The sequence below is a fragment of the Salvelinus alpinus genome, chromosome 7 (genome assembly GCF_045679555.1).
Source record: "Salvelinus alpinus chromosome 7, SLU_Salpinus.1, whole genome shotgun sequence".
NCBI classification, from domain to species: domain Eukaryota; kingdom Metazoa; phylum Chordata; class Actinopteri; order Salmoniformes; family Salmonidae; genus Salvelinus; species Salvelinus alpinus.
Genome location: NC_092092.1, coordinates 86,035,740 through 86,047,616, shown reverse-complemented (window position 1 = coordinate 86,047,616; position 11,877 = coordinate 86,035,740). Strand labels below are relative to the sequence as shown.

Here is an 11,877-nt window from a genome sequence, read left to right as displayed (position 1 = left end):
TGTTAGAATCACCTTTGACAGTTGTGAGTCTTTCTGGGTAAATCTCTATGAGTTTTGCACAACTGGATTGTAAAATATTTGCACATTATTCTGTTTTATATTCTTCAAGCTCTGCCAAGTTGGTTGTTGATTATTGCTAGACAGCCATTTTCAAGTCTTGCCATAGAGTTTCAAGACGATTTATGTCAAAACTGTAACTTGGCCACTCAGGAACATTGCCAGTGTTCTTGGTAAGCATCTCCAGTTGAAATTTGGCCTAGTGTTTTAGGTTATTGTCCGGCTGAAAGGGGAATTCATCTCCCAGTGTCTGGCGGAAGCAGACTGAACCAGGTTTTCCTCTAGGATTTTGCCTGTGCTTAGCTCAATTACGTTTATTTTTTATCCTGAAAAACTCCCCAGTCCTGAACGATTACAAGCATACCCATAACATGATGAAATGCAGCCACCACTATTCTTGAAAATCTGGAGAGTGGTACTCAGTAATGTGTTGTAGTGGTCCAGTGAGTGTACATCGAGCCAGTGCAAGAGAGTAAGTGCAAACAATTATTATAATAACAATAAAATAAGGGGGTGAATGTAAATAGTCCGGACAGCCATTTGATGAACTGTTCAGCAGTCTTCTGGCTTGGGGGTAGAAGCTGTTAAGGAGCCTTTTGGTCCTAGACGATCCGATTACTGATTGCTGTGCGGTAGAAGAGAGAACAGTCTATGACATGGTTGGTTGGAGTCTTTAGGGCCTTCCTCTGAGGTCCTGGATGGCAGGGAGCTCGGCCCCAGTGATGTACCATCCGCACTACCCTCTGTAGCGCCTTGCGGTCGGATGCCGAGCAGTTTCCATACCAAGTGGTGATGCAACTAGTCAGGATGCTCTCGATGGTTCAGCTGTAGAACTTTTGAGGATCTGTTGACCCATGCCAAATCTTGAGGGGGAATAGGCTTTGTCGTGCCCTCTTCACGACTGTCTTGGTGTGTTTGGACCAAGGTAGTTTGTTAATGATGTGAACACCAAGGAACTTGAAGCTCTCAACCCGTTCCGCTACAGCCCTGTCGATGAGAATGGGGGCCTGTTCGGCCCTTCTTTTCCTGTAGTCCACAATCATCTCCTTTGTCTTGATCACGTTGAGGGAGAGGTTGTTGTCTTTGCACCACACGATCAGGTCTCTGACTTCCTCCCTGTAGGCTGTCTCAATGTTGTCGGTGATCAGGCCTGTCACTGTTGTGTCATCTGCAAACTTAATGATGGTGTTGGAATCGTGCGCGGCCACTCAGTTGTGGTTGAACAGGGAGTACAGGACTAAGAATGAACCCCTGAAGGGCCTCAATATTGAGGATCAACGTGGCAGATGTTGCCTACCCTTACCACCTGGGGGCACGGTCTACGGTCTAATCTACTGTCAGGGCGTGACAATTACCAGGAGATATCCCTTTTTCTAGATTATTGAACGATAATGATTCTATCCATATTACTTTTCTATGGTTCATTTTATACTTGGTAAAATGGCCATATTAACCTTTGAACTTTAGTTTTCGGATTGATCTGGTTTGTCATAAAATATTTTTAAAAGAATGAATAGATTTCAGAAGGATCCATTGTTATGCTATAATCTGTGAGTTTTAATGCTTGTAGATGGGTTCGTCTTTCTTCATTCGCCAAGCAACCATTTTCTCTGCACTTTTCACTTTTGTCAACATATTGTTGCTTTGATTCCAGGGCAGATCTGGTGTTTATTACTTTATATTGGAGCTTCAAAGGTCAGATCTGGTGTTTTTTACTTTATTTAAAGGTGTTCAACGGCTTTACGGTGGCAGCATTTATTTCTATGTCGTGGATTTTCTATTCTAGTATTGTCTTCTTTTTTCTTTCTTAAAATATTCAGTTTTTCTAGGTAGTGAGAATGCTCAGGAATGTTGAAAAGGAATCTTTAGACATGTTGTACTTTTCTTAAAATAGTTGTTTAATTTGACTCAAACAAGCAGACCGCAAGAAAATTGTGTTTGAAAAAAGGGTGACCTTGTTGCTGTAAACCAATGGGGTAACCTAGGTAACCACAGGTTCGCCGCAAGTGGGTGGGGCCTCGATGTTCTATCTAATACCAACTGGGACTGAAGGTGTCTGAAGAACATGGCTGACGTTTTACGTTCTCCCAACCAATTTGGCTATTTTGTTAGTTTTTTTTGCGTTTTTTGTAACTTGTTTTTTTAACTTATTGTTGCTGCTAACGTCTCTTATGACCGAAAATACCTTCTGGACATCAGAACAGCGATTACTCACCGCGGACTGGAAGAAACTTTTTCCTTTAACGAGTCCAACGAGAAGGATATCCTGCTTTCACGGGAACAGGCCCAGATCCCCGGGGCCGCAGATCGGGCAGCCTTCTGTAGGGGAGCGAGTAAAGTCCCACATCCGTTCTTCTTGCTAACGTGCAATCATTGGAAAATGAAATTAATGACCTAAGATTAAGATTATCCTACCAACGGGACATTAAAAACTGTAATATCTTATGTTTCACCAAGACGTGGCTGAACGACGATACAATATGGAGCTAGCGGATTTTCCATGCACCGGCAGAACAGAGACGCTACCTCTGGTAAGATGAGGGGTGGGGGTGTGTGTATATTTATCAATAACAGCTGGTGCGCGATGTCTAATATTAAAGAAGTCTCGAGGTATTCCTCACCTGAGGTAGAGTACCTTATGATAATCTGTAGACCACACTATCTACCAAAAGAGTTCTCATCTATATTATTCATAGCTGTCTATTTAACACCACAGAACGAAGCTGGCACTAAGACCGCTCTCAACCCTTACAAGGTTCTACAGCTGCACCATCGAGAGCATCCTGACGGGTTGCATCACGGCCTGATATGGCAACTGCTCGGCATCTGACCGTAAGGCTCTACAGAGGGTAGTGCGAACGGCCCAGTACAACACTGGGGCCAAGCTTCCTACCATCCAGGACCTATGTAATAGGCGGTGTCAGAGGAAAGACCATAAAATTGTCATAGAGTCCAGTGAACCAAGTTATAGACTGTTTTCCTCAATGACCTCCTCCTCGGTGCCCTCCTCCTCAATGACCTCCTCCTCAGTGCCCTCCTCCTCGGTGCCCTCCTCCTCAGCGACCTCCTCCTCAGTGACCTCCTCCTCGGTGCCCTCCTCCTCGGTGCGCACGACAAGCGGTACCGGAGCGCCAAGTCTAGGACCAAGAGTCTTCTAAACAGCTTCTACCACAATTAATAAAATTGCCACCAGACAATTTAAATTGACACCCCTCCCCCCTCCCTTTTGTACACTGCTGCTACTCGCTGTTTATTATCTATGCGTAGTGACTTCACCCCTACCTACAAGTACAAATTACCTCAACTAACCTGTACCCCTGCACACTGACTCGGTACCGGTGCCCCCTGTATATAGCCTCGTTATTGTTATTCTTATTGTGTTACTTTTTATAATGACTTTTTATTTTAGTCTACTTGGTAATTTTTTTTTAAACTCTTCTTAAACTTCACTGTTGGTTAAGGGCTTGTAAGTAAGTATTTCACGGTAAAGTCTACACTTGTTGTATTCAGCGCATGTGACAAATAAAGTTTGATTTGATTTGATTTTAACAGTAATTGCCAGGTTTAGAGGTTCCGTGACTGTTCTATGGATTTATTTCTATGGAACGCACCCGTCCTCTCTGCTCCGTCCCCCCGGTGTCTCTAAATGCTAATTAACACCATTCTGTTTGTTGTGATGAAGCTCTCTCCATCACTCTCTGTCTCTCTCTCTCTCTCTCTCTCTCTCTCTCTCTCTCTCTCTCTCTCTCTCTCTCTCTCTCTCTCTCTCTCTCTCTCTCTGTCTCTGTCTCTGTCTCACTCTCTCTCTGTCTCTCTGTATCTCTCTGTCTCTCTCTCTGTCTCTCTCTCTCTGTCTCTGTCTCTCTCTCTCTCTGTCTGTCTCTCTCTCTCTGTCTCTCTCTCTGTCTCTCTCTCTCTCTGTCTGTCTCTCTCTCTCCCTCTCATTTTCAATTCAATTCAACTCAAATTGATTTATTGGCATGTGAAACACATGTTTACAGTGCCTAAGCAAGTGAAATAGATAATACAACAATAACAATTAACAGTAAACATTACACTAACAAAAGTTCCAAAAGAATAAAACCATTTCAAATGTCATATTATGTCTATATAGAGTGTTGAAACGATTTGCAAATAGTAAAACATGGAAAATAAATAAACATTGCAACTGCGTTTTAACTGCGTTGAAACTGTGTTTGTGTTCCACTGGTTCTCCTTTTCTCATGGCAATGGGCAACACATCTTGCTGCTGTGACTTTACTCTGCAGTGCATCACTGTGGGCTACCTGGGGTGGATGTGACCCGTGGGTTCCTCCAATCCTGGTTATATTGTTGTGCTGAGCTAATTAAGGACCAGTGTTCTACCTGATTGGTTTCTACCATGTAATTACTAAACAGTCTGTTAGGAGCCTGCCCTCTATTCCTCTCCTTCTCTCTCCTTCTCTTTCTCTCTCTCGACACCACATCTCTTTCGGGCTCTCTCCTTTCTCTCTCTACCTCTCTCTCTCTCCTCTCTCTCTCTCCTCTCTGTCTGTATTTCTCTCGCTCTCTACCTTTCTTCTCGCTCTCTTTCCATCTCTCTCTCCCCTCTCTCTCTCCTTTCTCTCTCTACCTCTCTCTCTCTCTCTCTGTTTCTCTCTCTCTCCTCTCTGTCTGTATTTCTCTCGCTCTCTACCTTTCTTCTCGCTCTCTTTCCATCTCTCTCTCCCCTCTCTCTCTCCTTTCTCTCTCTACCTCTCTCTCTCTCTGTTTCTCTCTCTCTCCTCTCTGTCTGTATTTCTCTCGCTCTCTACCTTTCTTCTCTCTCTCTCTCTCTCTCTCTCCCCTCTCTCTCTCTCCCTCTCTGTCGTCTGAGTGCCATTCACTCTTCGCCCTCCTCTAGACCGTGATGGAGGGAGGAAGAGCGACAGAGAGAGAGACAGGAAGTAGCCATGCAGAATGGCTGAGGTCACCACCCTCAGTTACTCAACAAAAGAACAAGGGAAAAACCAACAAGGGATGGTGGAGAATAGGAGAGGTGGAGAATAGGAGAGGTGGAGAATAGGAGATGTGGAGAATAGGAGAGGTGGAGAATAGGAGAGGTGGAGAATAGGAGAGGTGGAGAATAGGAGAGGTGGAGAATAGGAGGGGAGGAGAATAGGAGAGGTGGAGAATAGGAGAGGAGGATAATAGGAGAGGTGGAGGTGGAGAATAGGAGAGGTGGAGAATAGGAGAGGTGGAGAATAGGAGAGGTGGAGAATAGGAGAGGTGGAGAATAGGAGAGGTGGAGAATAGGAGAGGTGGAGGTGGAGAATAGGAGAGGTGGAGGTGGAGAATAGGAGAGGTGGAGAATAGGAGAGATGAAGAACAGGAGAGGTGGAGAATAGAAGGTGAAGAATAGAAGGGGTGAAGAATAGGAGAGGTGGAGGTGGAGAATAGGAGAGGTGGATAATAGGAGAGGTGGAGGTGGAGAATAGGAGAGGTGGATAATATGAGAGATGAAGAACAGGAGAGGTGGAGAATAGGAGAGATGAAGAATTGAAGAGGTGGAGAATAGGAGAGGTGGAGAATAGGAGAGGTGGAGAATAGGAGAGGTGGAGAATAGGAGAGATGGAGAATAGGAGAGGTGGAGAATAGGAGAGGTGGAGAATAGGAGAGATGAAGAACAGGAGAGGTGGAGAATAGGAGAGGTGAAGAATAGAAGAGGTGGAGAATAGGAGAGGTGTAGAAAAGGAGAGGTGGAGAATAGGAGAGGTGGAGAATAGGAGAGATGGAGAATAGGAGAGGTGGAGAATAGGAGAGGTGGAGAATAGGAGAGATGAAGAACAGGAGAGGTGGAGAATAGGAGAGTTGGAGAATAGGAGAGGAGGAGATGTGGAGAATAGGAGAGGTGGATATAGGGGGGAATGAAGAATCTCAACCCAGCCATATTCTAATGATGAATTAACTTACATTTACATTTACATTTAAGTCATTTAGCAATTAACTTAACGATTTAATGTAGAGGGAACTGAGTAATCTTCACCCAGCCATATTCTGTTGCTGTTTTCATCACAATATAAATGTATAAAACACAGTCCTGGGGTCTCATCCCCATTATTATAAAACACAGTCCTGGGGTCTCATCCCCATTATTATGGTCTCATCCCCATTATTATAAAACACAGTCCTGGGGTCTCATCCCCATTATTATAAAACACAGTCCTGGGGTCTCATCCCCATTATTATGGTCTCATCCCCATTATTATAAAACACAGTCCTGGGGTCTCATCCCCATTATTATGGTCTCATCCCCATTATTATAAAACACAGTCCTGGGGTCTCATCCCCATTATTATAAAACACAGTCCTGTGGTCTCATCCCCATTATTATAAAACACAGTCCTGGGGTCTCATCCCCATTATTATAAAACCCAGTCCTGGGGTCTCATCCCCATTATTATAAAACACAGTCCTGGGGTCTCATCCCCATTATTATAAAACACAGTCCTGTGGTCTCATCCCCATTATTATGGTCTCATCCCCATTATTATAACACACAGTCCTGGGGTCTCATCCCCATTATTATAAAACCCAGTCCTGTGGTCTCATCCCCATTATTATAAAACACAGTCCTGGGGTCTCATCCCCATTATTATAAAACCCAGTCCTGGGGTCTCATCCCCATTATTATAACACACAGTCCTGTGGTCTCATCCCCATTATTATAAAACACAGTCCTGGGGTCTCATCCCCATTATTATAAAACCCAGTCCTGGGGTCTCATCCCCATTATTATAAAACACAGTCCTGGGGTCTCATCCCCATTATTATAAAACACAGTCCTGTGGTCTCATCCCCATTATTATGGTCTCATCCCCATTATTATAAAACACAGTCCTGGGGTCTCATCCTCATTATTATAAAACACAGTCCTGGGGTCTCATCCCCATTATTATAAAACACAGTCCTGGGGTCTCATCCCCATTATTATAAAACACAGTCCTGTGGTCTCATCCCCATTATTATAAAACACAGTCCTGGGGTCTCATCCCCATTATTATGGTCTCATCCCCATTATTATGGTCTCATCCCCATTATTATAAAACACAGTCCTGGGGTCTCATCCCCATTATTATAAAACACAGTCCTGGGGTCTCATCCCCATTATTATGGTCTCATCCCCATTATTATAAAACACAGTCCTGGGGTCTCATCCCCATTATTATAAAACACAGTCCTGTGGTCTCATCCCCATTATTATAAAACACAGTCCTGGGGTCTCATCCCCATTATTATGGTCTCATCCCCATTATTATAAAACACAGTCCTGTGGTCTCATCCCCATTATTATAAAACACAGTCCTGGGGTCTCATCCCCATTATTATAAAACACAGTCCTGGGGTATCATCCCCATTATTATAAAACACAGTCCTGGGGTCTCATCCCCATTATTATGGTCTCATCCCCATTATTATAAAACACAGTCCTGGGGTCTCATCCCCATTATTATAAAACACAGTCCTGGGGTCTCATCCCCATTATTATAAAACACAGTCCTGTGGTCTCATCCCCATTATTATGGTCTCATCCCCATTATTATAACACACAGTCCTGGGGTCTCATCCCCATTATTATAAAACCCAGTCCTGTGGTCTCATCCCCATTATTATAAAACACAGTCCTGGGGTCTCATCCCCATTATTATAAAACACAGTCCTGGGGTCTCATCCCCATTATTATAACACACAGTCCTGTGGTCTCATCCCCATTATTATAAAACACAGTCCTGGGGTCTCATCCCCATTATTATAAAACCCAGTCCTGGGGTCTCATCCCCATTATTATAAAACACAGTCCTGGGGTCTCATCCCCATTATTATAAAACACAGTCCTGTGGTCTCATCCCCATTATTATGGTCTCATCCCCATTATTATAAAACACAGTCCTGGGGTCTCATCCTCATTATTATAAAACACAGTCCTGGGGTCTCATCCCCATCATTATAAAACACAGTCCTGGGGTCTCATCCCCATTATTATAAAACACAGTCCTGTGGTCTCATCCCCATTATTATAAAACACAGTCCTGGGGTCTCATCCCCATTATTATGGTCTCATCCCCATTATTATGGTCTCATCCCCATTATTATAAAACACAGTCCTGGGGTCTCATCCCCATTATTATAAAACACAGTCCTGGGGTCTCATCCCCATTATTATGGTCTCATCCCCATTATTATAAAACACAGTCCTGGGGTCTCATCCCCATTATTATAAAACACAGTCCTGTGGTCTCATCCCCATTATTATAAAACACAGTCCTGGGGTCTCATCCCCATTATTATGGTCTCATCCCCATTATTATAAAACACAGTCCTGTGGTCTCATCCCCATTATTATAAAACACAGTCCTGGGGTCTCATCCCCATTATTATAAAACACAGTCCTGGGGTATCATCCCCATTATTATAAAACACAGTCCTGGGGTCTCATCCCCATTATTATGGTCTCATCCCCATTATTATAAAACACAGTCCTGGGGTCTCATCCCCATTATTATAAAACACAGTCCTGGGGTCTCATCCCCATTATTATAAAACACAGTCCTGTGGTCTCATCCTCATTATTATAAAACACAGTCCCTATTTTCTCTCTCCTTCCTCTGTGAGACTGCTTTCATTTGATCTGCGCTCTGCCATTCAATATTCATAAAACCAGCTATAAGCCATGTTTGTCACACTACCTACCATAATGACGATACACACAGACACACACTTCGAAAATCATACCGCAGACAGAAGCAGAAAGTCTACTGCTACAGACGAACAAAGCAATTTTTGGATTCTGTGGCTTCAAGGGTTCATAACCCTTCAGACGAATAGGCAGACGGAGAGATATAGGGAGAATGAAACAGAGGGAGAGTGGTTGAGGGATAGAGGGAGAGAGGGAGAGGCAGAAAGAGAGAGAGAGAGAGAGAGAGAGAGAGAGAGAGAGAGAGAGAGAGAGAGAGAGAGAGAGAGAGAGAGAGAGAGAGAGAGAGAGAGAGAGAGAGAGGAGCATTGAGGGACTTGACACTCTATTGTATAAAAAAACTTCATCGTTATGATTCGTCTGCAATAATAATAATTCAACGTCTGTTTAAATCTTCAAAGAGCAGTATTTCTCCCATATTTAGTGTGGTAGAGTGAAATGTTCTGACTGTGTACTCTGCTTTCAGTTCAGTCAAACTGAGAGATATCTCAGGACGTGTCCCAAATGGAACCGTATTCCTAGTTCAGTGCAATACTTTTAACCAAGGGCCCAGGGTTATATTTGGGAAGCATCTCTAGAGAAATTAAAGAAAACAATCAAATGTTTCTCTGATGTGAGGAATCTGCTTACACACGTCTTATTTTAATGTGCAGACAGGAGGAATCGTGAAAGCAGCACAACGCAATTATCATTACCTAACGTTCTCCTGTGGTGTAGAGAGAGAATGTGGAGAAAAAAATAAATAAACGAAAGGAAGTGAATAACGCACACAACTGAGCCAATTAACATGTGAATTAAATCAGTATGGATTGATTTGCGGTTTTCAGAAACACAGAATAACACATTTAAGAGAGCTTTGTATCTGCAAAGAAGAGAAATATGTGAGATGCCTTTTTTTGGCGGGGGAGGGGGGACATAGAATCCCACACTCATTAATAATTGAGTATCACAACGAAAACAAAAGCCTATTCTGAAATAGATGTTGTTTAGATGTTGTTTAGATGCTGTGATCTTGACGTTGTGATCTTGTGTTTATTGGAGCCTCCGCAGGGCAGAGAGAAACAACAGCAGTAGTTTGGTTGATTGCATCATCAAGTCAGAAGTAAACGGTAGCGTTCACACCAATTCTGACCTTTTTTTTATTTATTTTTTTACTAATTGTTCTTTTGGGCTGCCTGTGTGAACGCAGCCAATGGATGCTGAGAACTCAGAGGAGGAAGTTGGTGTCGACATCTCTCCTCTCCTCATCCCACTCTCCTCCTCTCCTCTCAGCTGGTGGTCCTGAAACTTCAAGCTCACAACTCAGGAGGCTCAGCAGACAACACCGTGTAGGTTTTCTCACCATACAAATACAGGGAACAGTTATGGGTGAACACTCCAGTAATGTTGCTTCATGCTCCACAGACAGAAGGATGGAAGCAGAGATAAATGTATTTCTGGTAGTTCATAACCGAAGTTTTAACCACAGAGGAGGAGTTCACTGAGGAGGAGGGCACCGAGGAGGAGGGCACCGAGGAGGAGGTCACTGAGGAGGAGGGCACCGAGGAGGAGGTCACTGAGGAGGAGGTCACTGAGGAGGAGGTCACTGAGGAGAGGTCACTGAGGAGTAGGGCACCGAGGAGGAGGGCACCGAGGAGGAGGGCACCGAGGAGGAGGTCACTGAGGAGGAGGTCACTGAGGAGGAGGTCACTGAGGAGGAGGGCACCAAGGAGGAGGGCACCGAGGAGGAGATCACTGAGGAGGAGATCACTGAGGAGGAGGTCACTGAGGAGGAGGGCACCGAGGAGGAGGTCACCGAGGAGGAGGTCACTGAGGAGGAGGTCACTGAGGAGGAGATCACTGAGGAGGAGATCACTGAGGAGGAGGGCACCAAGGAGGAGGTCACTGAGGAGGAGATCACTGAGGAGGAGATCACTGAGGAGGAGGGCACCAAGGAGGAGGACACCGAGGAGGAGGTCACTGAGGAGGAGGTCACTGAGGAGGAGGTCACTGAGGAGGAGGTCACTGAGGAGGAGGTCACTGAGGAGGAGATCACTGATGAGGAAGTCACTGAGGAGGAGGGCACCGAGGTGGAGGTCACCGATGAGGAGGTCACTGAGGAGGAGGTCACCGAGGAGGAGGTCACTGAGGAGGAGGTCACTGAGGAGGAGGTCACTGAGGAGGAGGTCACAGAGGAGGAGGTCACTGAGGAGGAGGTCACTGAGGAGGAGGTCACAGAGGAGGAGGTCACAGAGGAGGAGGTCACTGAGGAGGAGGTCACTGAGGAGGAGGTCACTGAGGAGGAGGTCACTGAGGAGGAGGGCAGGAGGTCACTGAGGAGGAGGGCACCGATGAGGAGGTCACCGAGGAGGAGGTCACCGAGGAGGAGATCACTGAGGAGGAGGGCACCGAGGAGGAGGGCACCGAGGAGGAGATCACCGAGGAGGAGGTCACCGAGGAGGAGGTCACCGAGGAGGAGGTCACCGAGGAGGAGGTCACCGAGGAGGAGGTCACCGAGGAGGAGGGCACCGAGGAGGAGGGCACCGAGGAGGAGATCACCGAGGAGGATGTCACAGAGGAGGAGTCAACTGAGGAGGAGGGCACCGAGGAGGAGGGCACCGAGGAGGAGGTCGCCGAGGAGGAGGTCGCCGAGGAGGAGGTCGCCGAGGAGGAAGTCACTGAGGAGGAGGGCACCGAGAAGGAGGGCACCGAGGAGGAGATCACTGAGGAGGAGGTCACTGAGGAGGAGGTCACAGAGGAGGAGGTCACTGAGGAGGAGGGCACTGAGGAGGAGGGCACCGAAAATGATCCTTTAGCGGGATCATTTTCGTAAACAACCGCTGAATTGAAGAGCTCCAAATTAAAAAATATATACTAAAAATATTATTTTCATGAAATCACAAGTGAAATATATCAAAACACAGCTTAGCTTGTTGTTAATCCACCTATCATCTCAGATTTTGAAAATATGCTTTACAGCGGAAGCAATCCAAGCGTTTGTGAGGTTATCGATCACTAGCAGCCATGTAGATTGGTCACGAAAACCAGAAAAGCAGTCAAATTAATCGCTTACCTTTGATGATCTTTGTATGTTTGCACTCACGAGACTCCCAGTTACACAATAAATG

The 11,877-nt window shown here is 45.3% G+C and overlaps 1 protein-coding gene across 1 annotated transcript; it reads left to right on the top strand.

Annotated features, from left to right (window-relative positions):
* Nucleotides 1-3,041: 3,041 nt before the first annotated feature.
* LOC139581954 (uncharacterized) lies at nt 3,042-11,582 on the top strand. Its single transcript, XM_071412142.1, has 4 exons — nt 3,042-3,177; nt 10,239-10,336; nt 10,381-11,055; nt 11,109-11,582. Exons 1-4 carry the CDS (start codon nt 3,042-3,044, stop codon nt 11,580-11,582), a joined length of 1,383 nt encoding a protein of 460 aa, XP_071268243.1.
* Nucleotides 11,583-11,877: the final 295 nt, after the last annotated feature.